This window comes from Mycetomoellerius zeteki, unplaced genomic scaffold (assembly GCF_001594055.1).
Source record: "Mycetomoellerius zeteki isolate Tzet28-1 unplaced genomic scaffold, Tzet1.0 scaffold591, whole genome shotgun sequence".
Taxonomy (NCBI): Eukaryota; Metazoa; Arthropoda; class Insecta; order Hymenoptera; family Formicidae; genus Mycetomoellerius; species Mycetomoellerius zeteki.
Genome location: NW_017257601.1, coordinates 35,381 through 57,244, shown reverse-complemented (window position 1 = coordinate 57,244; position 21,864 = coordinate 35,381). Strand labels below are relative to the sequence as shown.

General features: G+C 34.4%; 2 protein-coding genes and 1 long non-coding RNA gene across 5 annotated transcripts in view; 1 reads left to right on the top strand and 2 right to left on the bottom strand.

Annotated features, from left to right (window-relative positions):
* The first annotated feature begins 3,210 nt into the window (after window positions 1–3,210).
* Window positions 3,211–21,864, top strand: part of LOC108728225 (putative protein FAM10A4) — a 20,492-nt gene continuing 1,838 nt past the window's right edge. The window contains exons 1-4 of the mRNA XM_018456687.1: window positions 3,211–3,399; window positions 3,642–3,926; window positions 4,028–4,440; window positions 21,486–21,701. Of these exons, the coding sequence (XP_018312189.1) occupies window positions 3,647–3,926; window positions 4,028–4,440; window positions 21,486–21,701 (909 nt within the window). The 5' untranslated portion in view covers window positions 3,211–3,399; window positions 3,642–3,646. The remainder of the gene's footprint in view (window positions 3,400–3,641; window positions 3,927–4,027; window positions 4,441–21,485; window positions 21,702–21,864) is intronic.
* LOC108728226 (uncharacterized) overlaps window positions 5,588–21,864 on the bottom strand; it is a 16,586-nt gene continuing 309 nt past the window's right edge. Inside the window, exons 2-3 of the long non-coding RNA XR_001936881.1 lie at window positions 19,728–19,734; window positions 5,588–5,995 (exon numbers count right to left, since the gene is read on the bottom strand). This is a non-coding gene — a long non-coding RNA (uncharacterized lncRNA). The remainder of the gene's footprint in view (window positions 5,996–19,727; window positions 19,735–21,864) is intronic.
* Window positions 6,608–18,066, bottom strand: LOC108728223 (sarcalumenin). Of its 3 annotated transcripts, XM_018456686.1 has the most exons (12): window positions 17,841–18,066; window positions 12,181–12,264; window positions 12,021–12,115; window positions 11,688–11,901; window positions 11,016–11,577; window positions 10,750–10,952; window positions 10,336–10,590; window positions 10,062–10,178; window positions 9,698–9,930; window positions 9,041–9,232; window positions 8,694–8,957; window positions 6,608–7,898 (listed from the first exon to the last, which is right to left on the bottom strand). In XM_018456686.1, the coding sequence occupies exons 1-12, from the start codon at window positions 17,911–17,913 to the stop codon at window positions 7,515–7,517; spliced, it is 2,676 nt and encodes an 891-aa protein (XP_018312188.1). In that variant the 5' UTR covers window positions 17,914–18,066; the 3' UTR covers window positions 6,608–7,514. The 3 variants fall into 3 exon arrangements, with proteins under 3 accessions (XP_018312188.1, XP_018312186.1, XP_018312187.1); XM_018456684.1 differs by having other exon boundaries at window positions 10,750–11,577; XM_018456685.1 differs by having other exon boundaries at window positions 9,698–9,870; window positions 10,750–11,577; window positions 17,841–18,065.

The window sequence follows — 21,864 nt, the reverse complement described above, 5'->3', positions numbered from 1 at the left end:
CCAACGGACGGACGCACTCTTAGCCCTCGACCGCCCTGGAGTGTATGTGTATCACGATCACGATCACAATCGCACCGCACCGCACCGCACCGCACTGCACGCATGCATGCACGCACGCCCGCACGCACGCACCCGTGTGTCACTCGTCCTCTGACGGCTCTGACGACTGTGACAGTGCCAAACACATAAAATGGCGATTTCGCGCTGGCTCGAATCACACAACTTCGGAGTAGTTCGGATCGGAGCAAACGGGCGTCGCAGAGATAGCGCGATCGACTAGATGGTGGACTCTATTGGACTCGATGGATATCACGGTAATGGCGCCGTCGAGCGCGCCGTCATGCGCATGCGTCCTATATCATGTGCCAATGGCCGTGTTCAAGCTGGACAAAACGACTAGTCTCCTCACCGAGCGATTGATGTGATTGGTTACATCTATAAGTAACAACCAATCATATTCGTTTACTTGGCGAACAGGCTAGCCACTTTGCTTAAAGCTCTATATATCAAAGTAGCGCATAGATCCTCCATAGGAACTTTCCAACAAGAGACACGGTGAATCGTTGCATCCTTGTTCGCCAATGTTAAACAAGGATGAGATGATCGCTGTGTCGCACAGTGTCGCTTGTTGGAAGCTCCCATGTTGGACCTACTAACCATACCTTATACCAATAATATTAAGCGCTTATTGGACTATAGACAATTAGCAGACGACTAAATCGAAATAGCCAATAGGAAGGCTGTCGGCATTTCGGCTCAGATCAAAGAAATGCGCTACTTTGATATATAGAGGTTTAACTTTGCCGACTTGAACGCGCCCAAAATGCCAGTGATAACGAAGGGAGAATGAAGAGGATAGTGTTTTCTTTTCTGATTGATTCCACCATTTTCAACTGAACTTAGGGCGCGTTCACACCTTGACGGAAAAACAGTAAGCGGAAAAGCAGTGGCCAATCAGAACTCGCGCTGGTAATTTGGCTTTTTATACTACTTACCAGTGTTGGAACAGATACCGTTTGAAAGGTATCTAGATATAGATATAGGTATTGTGTAGGAAAAGTATTTAGATATAAGTATAGATACATTTTTTTACAATTACTTAGGTATAGATACAGATATAAATAAAAAGTATCTGAAAATTTAGATATTTTTTAGGTACTTTCAATAAAAAAAGAAGGAAAAATGGGGGAAAACAAGAAAAATAGAAGTAATAAGCAACGTAAATTAAATATCATATTTTGTTTGTTTATTTTAACAAAACTCAAACAATAACATTAAAATCGGTTTCATTAATAGTTTTAAATAAATATTGAGTATTATTTAGTTTTACATGCATATACATATCTACAAAACTGATAAATCATAAAATTAATTCTACTCGTTATCAATTTCTTACCCTTGATTACATAAATTTTTAGTTTTAATGAACAGCTTTAACCATAAGAATATCGGTCTTTAATTAGTATATCAGCGCATAGGTACTAGTACTAGATTGTTAATTTCTGAGTTGATTTAGTATGCTTTTCAACAAGCGACACAGATGACACGGTATGAGGCACAGTGTATCATTACATCCTTGTTGTTCGTCAATGTTAAACAAGAATGAGATGATCACTGTGTTATACTGTGTCGCTTGTAGGAAGGCACTCTTAATGGCGGCGACAGTATTTGTGATAAATACCTTGTATCTATGTATCTAAAACTTAAAAGATACCGTATCAAAAAATAACTAGATACGGATATAGGTATCTCCGCCTATAAGGACCTAAGTAATGCACTTAGGTACAGTTAAAGTATTTAGATACTGTATCTAGATACTTTTACTTAGATACGTTCCAACACTGCTACTTACTATCAGCGTGAGTTCTGATTGGCCGCTGCTTTTTTGCTTTCTGCTTTTCCATCAAGATGTGAACGCGCCCTTATATTACAGACTTCTATATATTATACTAGACTGCTAATGCCCGTTTCTACCAATGTAGATCAACTTTAATCTCGGTTTAACTTACTCTTCATCCTTTTTTAATGCTTAGAACTAGAAAAAGATGAAGAGTTGATTAAAATTAAACTATATTGATAGAAACAGGCATTAAAATTCACTTTGACCAAATTCCGATTAACTGGGCCAGTTTCACCAATGTCAGTTAACTTAATCGGCCGTTGACTGACCAATCGCGTTTGATGTTTAGTAGAATTGACCAATTGCGGTTGACCATCATTAAGCTTAATCGATTTGGTGAAACTGGCCCACTTATGCCTGTTTCTACCAATGTAGATTAACTTTGATCTTTGAAGTTCAACTTAGGCCGAAATCAGACTACGCATTGAAGATTGAGGGCGCGTTCACACCTTGATGGAAAAGCAGTGGCCAATCGCAACTTACGCTGGTAGTAAGTAGTACAAAAAACCGAAATTGTCAACTACCAATGCGAGTTCTGATTGGCTGCTGCTTTTCCGCTTTCTGCTTTTCCGTCAAGGTGTGAACGCGCCTTGAGATTGAAGATTGAAAAATTCAAATTTGACGAATCGAAACGAAAAGAGCTAAAATTTTTTTTTTCTTTTTGTTCTTATTGGTAAAATTTCAATCTTCAATCTTCAACCTCGATCTTCAATGCGTAGTCTGATTCCGGCCTTATTCTTTATCTTTTTCTAATCTTTAAAACAAGAGAAAGATGTAGATTGAACCGAGATTAAAGTTAATCTACATTGGTGGAAACGGGCATTAATCGACTGATTAGTCCATTAAAATTGACCAATTGCATTTGTCATTTCGTTTGACGGCAGATGCGATTGGCCAATTCCAATGGACTAATTGCGTGCTAGAGGTTTGTTGGAAAGTTCCTACACATGCAAAGATACACTTTTGGCCCCCAACAACAATAGGTTTGTTCGCGTTGCATGCACTTTGTGCACTCAGCATCTTCGCTTTCTTTCCTTTCAACGTCCAAATATATATCTATCTCATTTTAAGTTCAAAAATTTTTGGAGATTTCAAGTAACGCGAACAGACCTATTGAGAATGATGGAGAATCTGCCTCTCTGCTTTTGCTCCACCAATTGACACCGCGTTCAACTAGTAGAGAACAGCGTTTGTCAATTGGTGGAGCATAAATAGAGGGGCACGTTTTCTCCCTATGATGGGGGCCATATATGCATCACTGCATACATATACATAATGTTCATAGTATATGCATATATATACGTATTTACAGCGTTGTAACGTATTGCGTTTTTCGTAATTCCGTGTTCGGTTTTGAATGCGATCTGCGATCACGGGACGTTACGTTGCAGAATTTGTTGTGCACTTCAATAAACTGATTCGGAGGCAAAACATAAATAATATAATATACACAATATAGTTTACGAATAAGATTACTTCGGAAGATCATTCGTTCAGTGGTGAGTTCACCTGACTTGCAATCACGATTCTCAATTATTCTAAAGGCAGAACGTAAGTCGCGTGTTTTTCGGATTAGATATAGATATATGTTTTTGAATGCCTAAAGATACATATATCTTTATATTTTTGCACCACTAGATACAAATAGCATCAATAGATGGTTTATTACGCAAGTGTAACCTTTGGTTAGGCTACTTGAATTCACAAACGGAGCATTTGATAAATCGACATGTGTTTGCAGATAACATGGAGGTGCCTGTGTTTAGTGATAAAGTCACACAACAGCTAAAATTGTTCGCTCAGCAATGCATGAGTGATGCGTCGCTTCTTCATGATCCAAAACTGTCTTGTATTAAAGATTTAATAGAACATTATGGTGGTAAGGTACCAGAAGCTAAAGCAAATGGTTCTTCAGATACCAAAACAGAATTTGAAAACAAACCTGAGCAACCGCAATTTGAGTCAGCACCAGAGAGTGAAGAGAGTGAAGAGAGCGACTTAGAATTGGATATGACTGGCGTAATCGGTTTGTCCTATATATTTATTTTTACAAATTATATATATATATTCTTGCATTGTTTTTTATAATAAATATATAATATAATATCCTTATCTTTCTTTTTTTAGAACCTGATGAAGATGCTCCTCAAAAAATGGGAAATTTGACTTTACAGCCCAGTGAGGAAGAAATTGCAGAGTCACAAGCAAAAAGATCTGAAGCAGTCTCAGCATTTGTGGAGAAAGATTATGAGAAAGCCATACAATTTTATACAGAGGCTATTGTACTGAATCCTCAAGCAGCCTTATTATATGCTAAACGTGGTCAAGTATTCCTAATATTGAACAAGCCGAATGCTTGTATTCGTGATTGCGACCGTGCTATGGAATTAAATCCAGATAGCGCAGCGGCTTACAAATTTAGAGGAAGAGCTTATCATTTGCTTGGAAAGTTCGAGGAAGCAGCAAACGATCTGAGATTAGCCTGTAAGCTGGATTTCGATGAGCAAGCAGACGAATGGCTACGTGAAACCACACCGAATGTAAGTATTACTTTATGTTTTGTATGAGAAATGCTGCACATTAGGTTACAATTCAATTTCTATTCTGTAACTAACTTCTTATAAAACCGAGGCGTATGGAATGAAGGTCGTGATTGAACCTTTTAATCGATCATTTACATAGAGCTATACGCTCTTCTAGAAGATAATAAGAATTAAGAAATAGTAGTTTTTTTTTATTTCTAAACATCATAATTGAGTTTAAAAAATTCTACAAAAAACTTACATCTTACAAGTTAAGAGAACAAAGTGAGTAGAATCAATTTTTACTAATATTTTTATTTGTTGTTCATTTGTTCCACTAACTTATAAGACGTAAAAAATTTTTTTTTAATTTTATAAGTCCATAAAATTCTTTAGAGAACGTGATGAGAACAATATTTTTCAAAGATACCAGAAGGTTTGCGGGTTATCACCGTGTTTTTTATCCATTGCTAATTCCAATGTTTCGTGAACCTTGCCATTTATTTTATCAGAGTGAGGAGCGCACTGATATACAGAGTGGCCCATATAAAGTGTTACTTTTATTTGTCTGAACATATTAGTCATTTGACTTACACTTTCAGAGATAATAGCTTGTAACGCTTTACATGAGTCACCCTGTATAGTATCAATATGTTAACTCTATATAACTAAAAAAATAGATAGTCTTCATAAAATACATATATCTGTAACATTAAATTTACTTGACATAATCTTTGTATAATGTAGAATAACAATGATGACAATAGCAGCAACACAATGGTCATAATAATAATATCAACAATACACTTATTCAAACGCTAAGTCGCGTTATATTTATACCATTATTTCATGTATATGAAAAAGCTTGCTTACCATTATTGTATTTATCTTGGTGTCGTTTGATTAGGATCATGATATTAATATAATCCAATTACACACTCTCTCTCTCTCTCTCTCTCTCTCTCACTCACTCACTCACTCACTCACTCAAAAGTTGGTTCAAAATTAATGAAATATATTTGAGACAGGTAGCAACAAAAATGATTTAAAGATATAAAAAGATTATTTAAAAATCCAATTTTACATTGAATTTTGTGACCTAAGAGTCACTAGAAAAAAATTTAATAATCGAAGGCTTAAAAGAATTAATTTAAAATTTGTGACTCTGAAAAATTAGGCAATTAAGTATTTGGAAAAAACTTAATTTTAATATCTAAAATTTAAAAAAATTCCGTGTTTAAAGATATAAGGAACTTTATTCTATCTAACGCGCGAATTAGAAGGAAGCCTAAATTTTTGATCAAAAACAAACATCACCATTCGTCTCACGCATTAACTGAGCAATGCGTGAGAGATCAGCATATCTTTAATGAATTTAATTACACATTTTAATAAGAACACAAAATCAGCTTATACGAGGTATTCCACAAAAGCCATAAGAAGAGATCATCTTATCTCTTTTTCGCAATGGAAATATTTCGGTATTAGTTTAATTTCCCCGGTACAGAGGAATTTGACGGACGAGATTGTTGCTCAACATTACATCGATTCTGGAGAGTCTTTGTTTTTTTTTCTTGTTTAGATAATCGGCAAACGCCGATTTGTCGCGAAAATTTAAGTATTAGGTGCAACAGTAGTTTGGTTTACATTTTCAAGAACTTTAGGAAATTAATCTTAAAATTAGAACAACAATTAATAATAAGATAATTAGATGAAACTTATGAAAAATTATGAAACATAATTATCTAAAATAAAATTATTTTTATATAGATAAGTTAATATCTCTATTTCTGAAATTAAATTTCTTAAAATTATGATTAAATATGAATAAAAATGTCAAAATTGAATTTTTTGAAAAAAGACAAAAAGTTATGATTTAATATTATATTCTCTCTCTCTCTTAAATTAGAATTTTTTGAAATTGAAATTAGGGATATCTGGGATCCGGCTTTATCCGACTCTTTTTTACTATTCAGCTAGATAGCCAAATATCATTAGTATCGGACAATATATATATATATATGTATATATCCGGTTGAAATTTTATATTTAAAGTTCGCGTTATTAATACAGAATTCTATTCTTTTTAACTGAACTTCTCGCATAGTTCATCTTTCCTCTTTTCCTTCTCATGTTGGGAAGATAAAGAAAATTATTATTGCTATTTTTCCCTCGCTTTTCTTTCTTTTTTTGTAAAATAGAATAGAAAAATTTTACTGGATATCCGGAAAATATCCGCTATCCAGTCGGATAATTGTCCTACCGGATATTTGACCTGATATTGGATATCCGGTGTCGCATTCTTTCCGAATATCCGATATCCGGCAATTTTATGATCCGGTTTTACATCCCTGGTTAAAATTTATCTCGAATTTTGATTAAATTCTCTAAATTTTGATAATTTTTTTAAATATCTAGAGAAGTAAGATAAGCTATTGTTGCACCGAAGCCTCGAATTTTTGCCGAATCGATATGATATCTGAACACATAAATTCAAAGAGAAACTCTCACTGTCCGCTTTTGGATCGGAATGGTAGCACTAGCATTGTTTTACCAGACACAAGCAATACACTTGCTCTTCTTCTGCAACCGAGGAAGTGTTTCGACCACTGAATTCGTGATATCACACTCCACAGCATGTTCACGTTTTTTCACATTGTGTCATATGTTGTGAAGGACGAGGTTAAACTATTCGGATCTAGAAATTATATGGCGTTATTCGCCCGTTCAAGTGATGGTACCTCCAAATTTTCATACTTCAAAACTCCATGCCTTTCCGCTTCCGTTGCTTTCGCGACCGTCAGCTTCTTTTGCAAACCGATTTCTTGTCATTAGAGCAGCTCGAATACAACTTGCGAGGATAGCGCGATCTATAGTTGCCTGTGTTTCAAGAAGAAAATCCTTGGTACCATCTCAAATATCGGACCACGTTTTTCAGCTCGTTCACCATCATCGAGCATTTTTAAGCTACCAAGGCATTTCGGCTACAGGCTGAGTGTTTCTTCTCGGTCTAGCAGAGGTAAACGTCGCTTTATCGCCAGTCCGTATTTCACATGGTATCAAGAGCTCCGTTCTGGAACGCGGATACGCACTCAACTCGGTGGACTTTTACCTTCGCTCTCGTGCAACACCGCCTCTACCGACTTCTTATAGTTGCCTACCAACTCAGGTAGATCGTAGGCGATAGATACATCAAGCCTGTTGATCGGACAGCCGCGGAAATATGTGCATGTAGAGCTCAACAGCTGGAAATCATAAAGTGGATTTAGTCGGAAGAAATCACGGTAGACATCCGGATCTGGTAGATCGTAGCGTGATATATTCGTGAGAGTGCTGAGGCCTTCGTAGATATGATAGTCCTGTGGATTTTCGATGATCTTATCGCTGATCTCCCGTTTGTTGCCGAAGAACGTCTTGTGATTGTAATACGTCGTCAGGTAACAGTCCACCATTTTAGCGTGATTACGTACTCGTACCTGAAATTGTCAAAGATTAAACGCACCAAATAAATTTTAAAAAATGTTTTAATTCTTTTTATAATAGGTTCTTATTGTTGATTTTTATATTATTTTCTCGAGGAAAGACAACTATTTTTCGCTTTGTAGAATTTTGTAGAATTATAACCAAAATAAGAATCGTAGGATCAAATAAAAGTATTTATAGATGACCGGAATAATTATGAGAGAGTAAAGTCGTGGCACGAATAACACGCTAACAGTACTAGGACTGCTAGGAATGAGAAAGAAAAATCCCGAATCGCAATTGGCTCCGTTAATTTTCTCACAAACATCGCTAATATTTCTTGCCCTGTTTGTATCCTACGATGAAATATATGCATGTAATTAGTAGACATTGGATTCTTATGCAATTTCATATTTATTTAAAAAGCAGATTAGAAAGTAAAAAAACATCAAAATAGAAATTTCTTATTAAAAATGCATTCTAAAAATGCATATTTATTTGTGCATTATTTGTGCATGTCTGCAAAAAATATCCACATAAAAATCCGATGTCTAGTAATTAGCAAATTATTGCTTCCTATTTTGTCCTGACTATTTCCCGTTACATCTTAAATATTATGTATATAATTTTAAGGGCTCGTCTGAGATTCGGAGATTTTTTAGAGATCGAGTAATGAACGCACTTGGATTAGTCGAGTTACATAGTGAAGCAGCCATGTGTAACATTCTAAGAACTAGAAATGAAATCGAGAAGGATCTCGAGTTTGAATCCGGTCAGCTTCGTAGTTTTTAGAATTGATGTGAACTTACGGCGAATCTTCTGGCGCTTGCTATCTTGTGCTCAACTCTCTTGTTTATAGCGGAACGTAGGTCGCGAAGAAATGCGCGTTCTTGAGCGTACAACAACCTGATAGGCGCACCAGCCTCGTAAGGTAATGACCATAACGACGTGGAATACATTATTGGCGGCTCCGCGCTTGACATGAGCGGTGATATATTCCAGATTAAGGCGCCTTGCACCCTCATTAGTTCTTCGGGTTTTACCTGGTCGGCTTTGTTAAGGATAATACGGGTCTGTGTGAAATTAATGTTATATTAGGCGTTTTTCAGGATAATCTTTTTAGGCAAATAATTTTACCTCATTTTTATCATCTCACCTGATATTCTCTTCCTTTTAACTGGTCAAGAATCGCCTCGGTTTCGGGACCGACATCCAACTTGGCGGGATCGTAAACCAAAAATATTATGTCTGCTCGATCGATGAACCACTGACACGCATCGTTAAAGGGAAATAACCGTTGAACTTGCTTTCGAATTTCTAAAATACCCGGAATCTCGACAATGTTCACCTAATAATTTCATATAATTAACATGTAGAATTTTATTATAGTTTTATTATGTAACACGTGTAAATTATGCTTCGAATAACATCAATGATTATGATTGTGAATATTAATTAGAATTTTTCTTTACTTGTTATTGTATTAAAGCCCGTCATCATCAATTTTTAATCATGCATAATTAACATAATAAAATGATTTAAAAATTAATTAGAACTTTAATTTACATCGAATTTTTTAATTTTATTAAGGAATAGAGCACAAAATTTTATTTTGCATAATTTTGATTGAAAATCAAACGTTAAAGTGTTCCAAAAATATATTAAACGTTTTAAATATTTATTCTGATTAAAAATTCCAAATTTTCAATCTTTATCGATCAATATGATTGAATTGCACATTATTTATCAACGTACATTTCCGATATGCAATATCAAAATTGTAGACGGATAAAAATCTTTTACAATCGTTTACCTTTTCTAGCAACTTATTATTAAGTCGCAGGCCTCTGAGACGATCTAGTAGACCCTGTCCGAACTTCTGCAATCCCGAAAAAGTCCAATCGGCGGCCAACTGGGTGCCATCAAGAACCTCCTCCTCCTCTCCGTGCATTATTATGTTGAAGTAGGCTGGTGATGGCTCGGCTCCTGTGTCATTTTTTCCATTTGGCGATTTGCAATGCTCTTCTAAGCACTTTCTCAAACCACCTAAACACTCTCTGTATATTCATGCTCCTAGCATGCCAGCTATCTCTAACTCTTGACTACTTTATCAGCGCAAAGCCAAAGAAAAAATGTAACAAAGAGAGATCACATTCCTCTTTTAGTTAATTACCCACCTGTCCTCAGTGACATTGGCTTGTATTCGATGTCGAGCAGATAATTAATGATGGACGATTTCCCGCCGCTCCACGGTCCCATAAATAGCACTAGTGGCTTGGAGAATATCTCAGGATCTAATAAATTAGAATAAAAAAAATAGGTTATTGCAAATCTTGAGTTAAAAGTTTTAAACATTATTTATTTTGTCTTAATATATATATATTTTTTTTCTTTAATTGAATGAATCAAAAGATAAAAAATACAATTAATTTTAAAATCATAATCGCTTACCTCCGAAATGCCTATTACTCAAGTCTCTGTACTTGTACATAGTCTCTAACGGCTTTATAGCGTTATCATAGAGTCTCTTCAAATCCCTAAGAATAATATCAGCTTCTCTTTGTATAGCTCTCTCTTTTCCCTCATTTTCTTCGTCCAGTTTTAACAATTGGTTAATGTGATCTCTGGGTCGAAGATTTTCCGGAATTTCGATTTCTTGAATCAGATCCTCCTCTGGAGTTGGTTCTTGTTCTTCATCACTGGCAACTGACGACGAGAATTGTATTATAAATTATATTAACTATATTTTTATGTCAACAATATAGAATGTAGCATCTATATAGCAATATAATTATATCATAAGCTTGGCAGATAAAGAGGATGAATTGTTACAAGATCAAATATTAGTTATAAGATCTTTTTTACCTTCTTCCGTAGATTCGCCAGAAGAAGATTCTCCTTCAGCGCCTTCTTCACCGATTTCTCGTTTGTCACGCAATTTTACATTTTCATTTTCTTCTTCGGACTCTGCGTCCTCTTCCTTCGATTTTCCATCTTCCTCTTCAGTCTTCGCGTCTTCCTCTTCTATGGATTTTGTTTCAGTTTCTTCGGATTTCGTTTCTTCTTCCGCAGATGTTGTTGTACCCTCTTCTTCTTCTGTTTCTTCTTCAGCAAATTTTGCCTCTGCTTCTTCTGACTTTGTTTCTTCTTCTACATCTTCGGAATCTGCTGTTTCGGTATCTTCTGCGCTTTCTTTGTCTTTTTCTTCACTCTCAGCTTCAGCGCTTTCATCCTGAGCCTTCTCCTCAATGTCACTTTTCTCATCCTCAGCGCTTACCGTCTGATCTTCAGTCGATTCGGCACCGTCTTCAGTTTTACTCTCAACTTCTTCTTTATCAGATTCTTCTTCAACTTCTTCACTGGCTTCCGCGGATGTTTGTTGAATTTCTGCCTCTTCATTAGACTCAACCTCTCCTTCAGTGGCTTCTTTGGATTCTTCTTGTTCCTCGTCTTCAGCTTGCGATTCATCGGTTTCCTCCTTTTCTTCTTTGGACTTTGCTTCGTCGTCTATTCCCTCTTCCTCGAATTTTTCGTCTTTTACTTTTGTTTCTTCGTCAGATTTTTCTTCGTCGAGCTTATCATCTTCTTCAGTTTTCGCTTCTTCGCTCTCTGTTACTTTTTCGGAGGAGTCGGTTTGTTCTCCCTCGCCTTCAGTTGCCTCAGTGGACGCTCCCTCAGCTTTCTCTGCTTCTTCTGAACAATATTGTTATTTTCTTTTATTATGTCTTTTAAATATTTGCATTTTCAACAAATTCGAAAATTTCAACATTTATTTAAAAATCATCAACGATTATTAATTCTACCTTCTTCAAAGGTGCTAATTTCGACACTTTTATCAGTCGCGTCTTCTTCACTTTGTTCTTCTTCGGCTATTTCCTGTGCTTTTTCTTCGCTAGCATCAGTTTGCTCTTCGATTACTTCCTTACTCTCGTCAGCAGCCGCTTCCGCGCTTTCCTCTACCGATCCCTCCTGATCGTCAGTCTCTTCTTTCGAAACGTCGTCTGCTGCCTCGTCGGCCTAAATAAATAAATTTTTAATAGTAAGAGAGAGAGAGAGAGAGAGAGAGAGAGAGATTTCTTTGAAACATTCTGTACATCGCAAATTAACTTTTATTATATGAATAGATTAAGGCTTACTTCCTCGCTAGTAGGTGATGCTTCTTCATCACCTCCGAGATCGTCCTCTTGGTCGATCTCGGTTCCGACCTCTGCACTGGTCTGCTCCAAAGATCCTTCAAATGAAATATTCTAGAAATCGCTGTGTTCCAGCTGAGTATTCATCATCATCTAGTATTACCTGTGCCGAGATGTTTGAGCGCCTTCTCGATGTACGGTCGACAAAGGTCCTCGGATGGTACCTGCTCGTCTTCGCATTGCACTCCTAAAGCGTTATTTCAATGTTTAACATTTTACTTGAGTTTGAAAAGAAATTTTTGTTTCTTATATTTTGTATATGTTTTGTCAGATAAATGATGAAAAATTAATTACTTAAACAGGACAAAAGATTTATTCTGTAATAAATCTTAATTATTTCTAATATTTATAATAATGATAATCTGTTTATATATATATAAATTATTTTAATCTCTTATCAAAATTTCTGTTGAAGTATTTAAAATTTCTTGTTAGATTTCTCTCTCTCTTTCCAAGTTTTTGTAGGATTCAACATATTTTTATTTTATTCAACAATAAAAAAACATATAATGTAATATAACTTAAAAATTAAATTGAAATAATTTTTTATGCCTTTATTCTTTGTATATTATATTTTTATTACATATTTTTTTTAAGTTTTTGAGTATTAAGTATTTTATATTTTTCAAGCAATTTGAGCATTTCTGCATTATCAGATAATCTATTTTTATCTTCTGTATAAATATTAAATCTATAATGGTAATCATTAATAGCATATTTATAATGGTTTACATAAAAAATTCTCTTTTTTTTTTGTAAAAAAAAATTAGAATTTTAATTTTTCAATCTCTGTACAATTTCTGGACAAAATCCGATCCATCTTATCTGGTTATCCGGTTTTATTGGATAAGATCCGATATCCGATAAATCGTTATCTGTTGTATTTTTCTAAATAAAATCAATTAAAAAATGTTAAAAATAAAACTTGACATCCTTTTGTTTCTAAATATCATGTTATAGCAGTTTCTAAATATCGTGTTATAGCAGAAAAGTCTATGCTGAGCGCTGCATGTGCACTTAATGATGTACGTCGAAAAATTTGGCTTGTTATTTAACGTACTGCAAAAGATTGAAAAACGCTGCATTAGATACACGTATTTTTAATAAAAGATAATTATGATATTTAATACGATCCATCTTGTCTGATTATTTTGCGATATCGAATAACGAAGTTGTCATACCAGAAGTCTTGCATACGTCGCCGAAATATTTACATTGTTCGCGTTTCGCCGAGTGCTCTGGCTAGTAGAAATTTTTGGCTAGGAGAATTCTCAGTGCGCGCGTTAATGGTGGCCGTGCCAAAAGATATCGCGCGCGGTATTAGATAATCTCGTTGCACGGAGAAACACAGCTTCGGTGATGATGAGTTTAACGCCACGCGACCACCAACCCGAAATATCTGACCCAGGTGACGTAAGAACCTGTCAAAGTCATTACGCATACTCTGATGGCCGCGAGCGAGCCATGCGCGTGTTCGCGCCCGGTGACAGGTGTTCAGGAACACCTAGCGCGACTTGTCATCCGACGTGTCTGACGAAAGTTTGCATTGCCGCATTAAATGCACTTTTTTTTAGAAACGGATATACGATTTTACATTATGATTAATTAGCTGGTTCTTGTTAAATAATACGATCGAATTTTAGCAAATATTTTAACGTTGGAGTAATTAAAAATTGATTAAAGTTTGGGAAAATGTAAGAGAATTTCTTTATCAGTGAAAAACACGGAGGTTTTTTTACAAAATTTGACTCATATACGGAGAAAAATGTTTAGTTGAATTAATTGGAATCCTGGATTCTGGAATTCTGGATTATTCATTTTCTCCACCAGAATTCTAGTTAATTCAACCATTTACATTTTTTTTCCATGTATAGATTAGAGATTTACGAAAACAAAGAGAAAAACCGAATGCTAAAAAGAGCATACACTAAATATAAAAGAACTTTGTACCGAAATATATGATATTTTCCAATCATTCTATTTTATTTGCAGCTTTAATAACTCTCAGAGACTTTCTAGGTACTCTATCCATAGAGGTTCCTTTCCTTTTATATAGATAACTTCAATTACTTGAAAGATTTTTACAGACTCTGCTGTAGTTCTTTGTTTATTTTTTACAATGTTATTTATCTTTTAATACATTGAGAAAAATGGTCTAGTTGGATTAAATAATAATTCTGATGGAAAATAGACAAATCAGAATTTTCTGGTTAAATCTATTAGAATTCTAGTTGAGATCATTCTAATTTCGATTGATATAATTATTCTGATAAAAATAATATTTCTAGTAGATTTTATCAGAAATATTGTATCAATCAGAATTCCGATTATTTCAACTAGAATTCTAATAAATTTAACCAGAAAATTCTGATTCGTTCATTTTCAACTAGAAATTTTTTTCAGTGTAGTTTTGAAATTAAATATACTAGAAAAAATAATTGGATCTACATTTTATTTAATATTTATAACAATTAGATTTACACATTCAATGTAATATTTTTTATTACATAATTAGCATAATTTTCTTGTCATTTTATTTGAGTTAAGTCTACATTCTTGGTTAAGATTACATTTGTATCAAATTTTATCAAAGAGCTGTTTGCGAAGAAAAAGCTTTTATCAACTTTTTTTTAATGTATTATAATACCGATACTCGCGATGAGGTCTAATTTATTAAGTACTACCGTTGCAAAAGTGAAGACGGTGGAATTTCCACTCTGAAGAAAATGTCGATATCATCTTCCTAGACGGTACCTGGGACGTGGCCGGTTTCTAAGTTTAGCGGCGGGTAGGCGGCTTTGAGCCGAGCACTCGAAAATATTTATATATTAGGCGGGCGAATCGTATTTTTATCGTCTTCTTAAAAAAAATGATGAGTTGATTGGACTGTGCTCGTTTCTATCGGTCAAACAAAAATTTATTATTTAATAGGACATTGTATTATTCTTATCAATGTATCAATGTTGATCTTGATATCAACGTTGATCAACGGATGTGTAGTAACTTGGATTTTGTGACGAAGAAAAAATATTGAAATTTTCGCGATACCAAATAAATTTCAAACTATTACGATATAAACTTTATAAATATCATAAAATTTATTTACTTATTTTTATTAAAATTGTAATTTCTCGGTTAGATAACCTGACAATTACATTTTAAACAGTTAGTCAACTTGGATTGAATGTATCTTTCATTAGGATATCGAGATATTAGAGTAGATCTAAGATACTTTAGTAAGATTTGATTGTACACTGAAGATTTGGCTCGAGGAGGCGCCAAAACGTTTGTTTATTTGTCAATTATATTATTATACGTGACTAAATATATATTATTATAATTGCGCCTAATTAACTACGCCTGATTCTCATTTACTTATTATACTTCATATTTTTAAAAATGATGAAACTAATTCGATAAAATAAAGACTATAAAAATGGTATCGGCAAAGTTGCAAAAGGCTCTTGACAATTTTATTTGATAGTTGCTTGAGCTACCACCTTGGATGCCACCAGTCGAGAATGTTAGGAATTGTTGTAATTTACGAGTTCATGTGATTGTACGTAAACACGAGAAGTTTTGTGGGATATCTTTACGTGTCTCACTATATCTCGTTGTTATATCACATACTGCAATTTTTGGCACAGGTCGTAGCTTCGCTAAAAAACGAAATCATTTCCTACTTTTAATCGAAGTCCTTTTATTAGCTTTTTTCATTGGATTGTCAAGTCATTTTCATGCTTTAATTGCGTTTATATAGTCCGGAAAATAATTCGGCGCAGTTCGATAGACTACAAATATGGTATATATACAAGTACATACATAATATATTTAGTAATTCAAGATTGAATTATTTAAGCATTAAAGATCCAGCTTCGACCGTTATAGGCATTTTAATATTGATTGTGTTCATTTTCATACATTGTTATGTGAAAAACAATACAAATCTTTTTTTTCTTTTATGTGTATATTCTGATTGAATAATATAACGAGATCTCAATACACTTTGATTTAATGTTTCATCGCGATTTGAATGCAGAAAGATAAATATGAGTGATTTCCTACCATGTTTTAGGACTTAAGACTGAATCTTCCGAATTCATCTTTTAAGATCTTATCCATTTTTTAAATCGTGAACTATTCTTTACGACTCCATTCTAAGTTATTATCGAACAGTACGCTATTATCCCATCATTTTCCCAATTGCAAAATTTTCGACTCTTGTCGGTTTCCAGAATAATACGGTAATACGAGCGAATTTTGAGTTACGAGAGATAGGAGAAGATGCACGCAGGCAGCTGTCGTTTGGCAAGCGCAGCTGCGCCGGATAAATATAGAATCCTGAATTTTGTTCCATAGTCTACGATATGTATAGCTTTTTGTCGTATTTAATCGTAAGAAATTTTTGCAATATATAAATTGTTAAAATCTGATACAAATCTAAAGCTTAATGTGGATACTGCTTTTTTAAAATATAATCTTCAAAATATTGTCTCATGAAAGTTCATTTATAATCGTTTAATGAACTATGTGACACTGTGAAAAACAAGCATTTGGTTTGTCATAAATATCGATTTAAATAAATTTATTTTGCATTTATGCGATTTGTTATTTAAGTTATAAAAGAATTAAACATGGAGTTTTATGATAGTCCGAACACATAATTAAAACAATTCATTTCTGGAAACTTTAGGATGATGCTGACACAGATTTATGCTGTTTCTTATGTAATTATCGTGCGGGTTGATGACAGCCAACTCTCATCGATTCCTAAAATAACAAATCCTTGAATCGACGACTTTTATTTGAACTTTGAGACGATACGTTAGGTGCTTCTTCAGCCATCAACAATTTCGTACATTCAATTATTGTAAAAAAGTGAAATATTTTTATTCCAAAACATGATATTTGAAATATATTTAATATTTAATTATTAGTTCTAAAGGCATCACTTATTTTATTAATTGCCAATAGAAAATTATGACGAATATTTTTCAAACCTATCGTATTTATTTAAATTATATGATAAAAAGAATTATATGATCAAAATTGATTAAATGTAGGGGATAGATAGATATAGATATAATCTTATTTTCGATAAAAATTTAAAAAATATTGGATTGATTAGAATCAACCAGATTTTTAATAGATTCTGTGAGGTATATTAAATTATGGCTGAATCATCAGTACATATAGGTATAGAAACAAGAAAGCTATAAGGGACTGATGACGCGCACCGGATATCTTTACGTAACATTGACCTTCGTCAGTCAATCGTCATAGTTTCGTCAACATTTCAATTTCATTGTCGTCGACGATCGATGTCAATTGCACGTTTCGAAGAAGCTATCTTTCCCACATTTTTCTTTGCTACCGCAACTCCGGTCACATAATTTAGATCTTGGAATCAGTCTACCAGCTTAAGATTGGCTTGAACATTCAAATTGTAACAATCTAGTTACAGCACAATCAAGAAGATATCTTAATATTTGATATCGATGACAAGATTAATAAAGAAATGTTCATACGAGTTTATCGCGAAGAAATTTTGTAGCAAGTTTCAAAATACAACACACTTAGTGACAAATAAGCTGGAAACTTTGAATCTATTGGTTAGGACAGGATCAACCGATCGATTTAAATCGAGCGAAGTCACTGACCGCACGAGAATAAATTCATGTTCGCGGGATCCAACTCAAGGTACGATCCAATCTTCAAGATGCTAAGGTTTATCCGCGTGGGGTTTCTGACGGTTTTACTGACCTCGTAAGACAACGGCTAGAAAGCTCAGGAGGAGGCCCACGACGAGCGCGGGTCTCATCCGCGCACCCGTCATCTCGTCACACTAGACACTACGCGATCAGCCGGGGCCAGGGTTGGCACACAGCTCGTCCTCTCTTACTTCTCGATCCCGTCGTCGCCCTCAACTCCAACTAGCTCGCGAGGCACTGGCATTGTCACTACCGTCAAACCGCGAAAGACGCCCCTCTCTCTTCTTCTTCGTCTTCTTCTTCATCATCATCATCTTCTTCTTCTTCTTCTTCTTCTTCTTCTTCTTCTTCTTCTTCCTCTTCTTCTTCTTATCTCACGGATGCAATGGACGTAGCGACAGTGATGGATGTCACTTCTCTCTTCCTTTTCTCTACCGTCCCACTTTTCCACGGGCCCACAAGCCTTTGAATTTCGTGGTCATCGGTCGGACGACGGAAAAACTTCCAACGGATGCGGAAGCGCTTACTCGCGCACACGCACATCGTATTATATCGAGTGTGGCCAAAATCATTGAGCACTGTGGCCAGAGTCAGCCGCGATCGACAGCTGTGAGAGTTGTCTGTTGACTTTACGAATACACTCGTTTTGACGTTATTTAACAATTTGGTTTTGGACACCGGATATATTAGCAACAATACACCAATTTAATATTGTTCCTAATCTTGACTTAGTTATGACGTGTTGAATAACGTGTAGCGTTATTGGAAAAAGGAGAGAAAGCTCTCTTTCGATGACGAGCAGTGGTTAGCTCTTATTTTTGCGGACACACACGTAGATCAAGGTCATTTATTCCACGCTATTGTACGAAATTCGCGTAGTAAATTCGAAATAGTTGTTTTAGGATGAAAGTTCGTAACTTTCCCTAATTTTAGGATTCACTGACCAGTGCCGTCGAATTAATTATTTCAGACTTGTACAAAGACATATTTTTCCTTGTAGTTTATATCTTGATAAAAGTTTTATTTTATTACACACACAACAAGTAAAGATTTTTCGTTTTGTCAGTATATACAGAGTATCATAGTGCTTTCTTAGTCAATTCTCGAATATTTGTTAGTATGAATTAATGTTAATTGAAAATGAATATTAAATATCTTTTACTATTTTACTTCAAATTTCAATTACCGTTATCTTTTTGATATTTAATCGTCTAAATTTATTAATTATAGATTAAAATTTTTGAGGATGATTCTAAGGACAATCTGATCCTCTAGTACTCCTCTTTGTACTCTTGATAATTTTGTAACTAACAATAACTTTTTGAATATTATTAATACTGCAAATACATATATACGTATATATATTTGGCATAATATCTTTCTTCTGGAACTAATGTCGCGCGGTTAGAAATTTCGAACTATATCATGGCGCATTTAAAAATATCTCTCGACATTTTCCTAGCTCATCGGAAAGATTTATCTGGACCAGGTAGCGGCGTAAATCGTTGACCGCTGATGATCATCTCGTTACTGCGAGTCGTGATGGAGTCGCACCGAACGTCATTTCCGGAAACTTCACAGTTTTTATTATGACTTATTCTACCCATTTTTTCATTTACGAAAACATCTATTTTCCATTATCTCTTTTCCACCCATTTGCAGTATTGTCGGCCCAGCTGAGAGATTAAAGTTGCATCCATGTTATCGTGCATTTAGCACCAAATGTAGTAATGTAATGAAAAGATAAAATGCAAAATTTGACCATAAAATTTTAGGTACGAATGTAGAATTCTAACATTTGATTGAAATTTCTGGATTTTAATTTCCAAATTTTATCTTTAGGATTAAAATCTGGATTTTAGTTTTTATTGTGCTTTCGCGTTTTCAACATTTCGAGAGTATTAAGTTACTATTCGAAATTTTATCGGGAATCAATAACTTTTTTGCTTGAAATTTTGTATTTTATACGATATGATACTATATGACATGAATATTTTGCTGCTATTTTTTATCAGCTTTTTTTATAAATCAATTTCTGACTTTTGGATGGTGATTAAAAGCTATTAAATTGATTTTCAGTATCTAAAATATCTAATGACTGATTTCATTGATTAAGAGTGACATTAAATATCAGTATCGTCATTCTTTTTGAATAAAACTTATAATTAAATTCTCGAACTATAATGCATGATAAGTGCTGAGACGGCTAATAAGTTTCCAATATTTCACGTATATTCTTTAATTAATCAATTATGAGCATAAGGAGGAGAATTTTGCTGCTTCATTGGTGAAGATAACTAACCGAAGCGTAACACAACCAGAGAGATGAGATTCGCCGAAATACACGCGCACAGACGCAAAGGAACGTCAGAACCGCAGGCGCCTTTATATTTAGAAGCCCGGGTCGCGTCCGTATAAGGTGGCCTGCCGTGCAAAAGTCCTCTCTTTCTCTTCTCCTCCCTTTTACTTCATTTTTCTCTTCTTTTGCTGAAACTCGCTGAAACTCGCGGAAACCCATATATTTAATTAATTAGATTTGTAGTTGAAAGAAATGCTTAATTACCTTTTGAACTTTTTTATTCCAGTAAAGAAAATATCTTGCACGATGTGTGTATATATATATATATGTATGTGTGACATACATATAATATATGAGTGCATGTGTGGATATTATTTATATATTTTATTCTGTTATATATATGTATATATATATATATATAAAAAGCTTATATTTGCAAATTAATCGATATCTTGTGCTATTTGCAGTTAGATCTCTAAAATTGTTTAATTTTCTATGATATTTAATGACTTTCGCAAATATGCTGCCATTAAAATAATTTATAAACTAAATTTGCATTTTTCAAAGTTTAACGCAAGTATTACGAGATTATGGCCGGCTATATCCATAGTCGATTCTTATGTATTCAAGATTGTCTTAAATACAGTCTTAAAATGTTATAAACCAATCACAGAACCGTATTAGCATTTTAAGACGATTTTAAAATAAGAACCGACTATGAATACTAGCCTATTAGTACAAAGTTTTACAGCATTTTTTGGGAGATAACGAGAGATATGTTTAAATGAACCATTTGGCGATCTATAATAAACTCGTTAATTGTATGTGGTCAAAATATATATATATATATATATATACATAGATTTTCAGCCAGGCATGTTCCACGTCATTATAATTTAAGATTTGGACGTGTTCCTAAAGGCGCACGGTGGATCGCTCTTTTCTGTAAAAGATCGCAAGGATTGCGATCATTTGCTTACGCCTATGTTTAGATTGAACCTTGCGCGTTCGCCGTCAAGCTTATAGCTTCATTCTACCACTGTGATCAAAAAGTGTCGGGATTGGTTTAATTAAACTGCACGCTTCGAATATATCGAAAGAATGACTACTGCGAAGCAAGGTCAATCCCATACACTCGCCCCTTTTTCAAAATTACATTTAACATTTTTAAATTCTGGATCTCTTATCTAGAATTTTGAATAAAAACACTTGGAAAATCTGCGAATTCTCAAAAATTTTTTTTACGAGAATAAACATTCTGTAGTATATAAGTTGTAATTCTCTTAGTGTCTCTTGTGTGTATTGAGTTCTTCTGATACAGTTTTTTTACCGAGTAACCTTAAATAAATATCTTTTAACAAAAGGAATAGATAATGTTAGACGATCATTATGTATTAGGCGCGTAAAATAGAGGAACACAAAAGAAAGAAGGAACGGAAGGCGCAAGAAAAATTGGAGCGCGAGAGACAAGAAAGATTGCAGAAAGCGCGAGAGGCAGCCAAAGCTCGTGAGGAAAATACACGAACTTCTCAAACGGATGCGGGCAATACATCCCCCGGCGCAGGAGATTTCTATCAATTTCTTAAAGATCCTGACGTACGTCAAGCCTTCGAGGTAAGTCGCGAGAAAAAATCATAGTCTTTTAATAAGTTAACAATATCAGTCATGTGCTCTTTTTTGGAAAATATAATGAATTACACATGCTGCTGCATAGAAAAATATGGAATAACGCAAAAATATTTCTCAATATTAAAACTACACACACACACACACACAC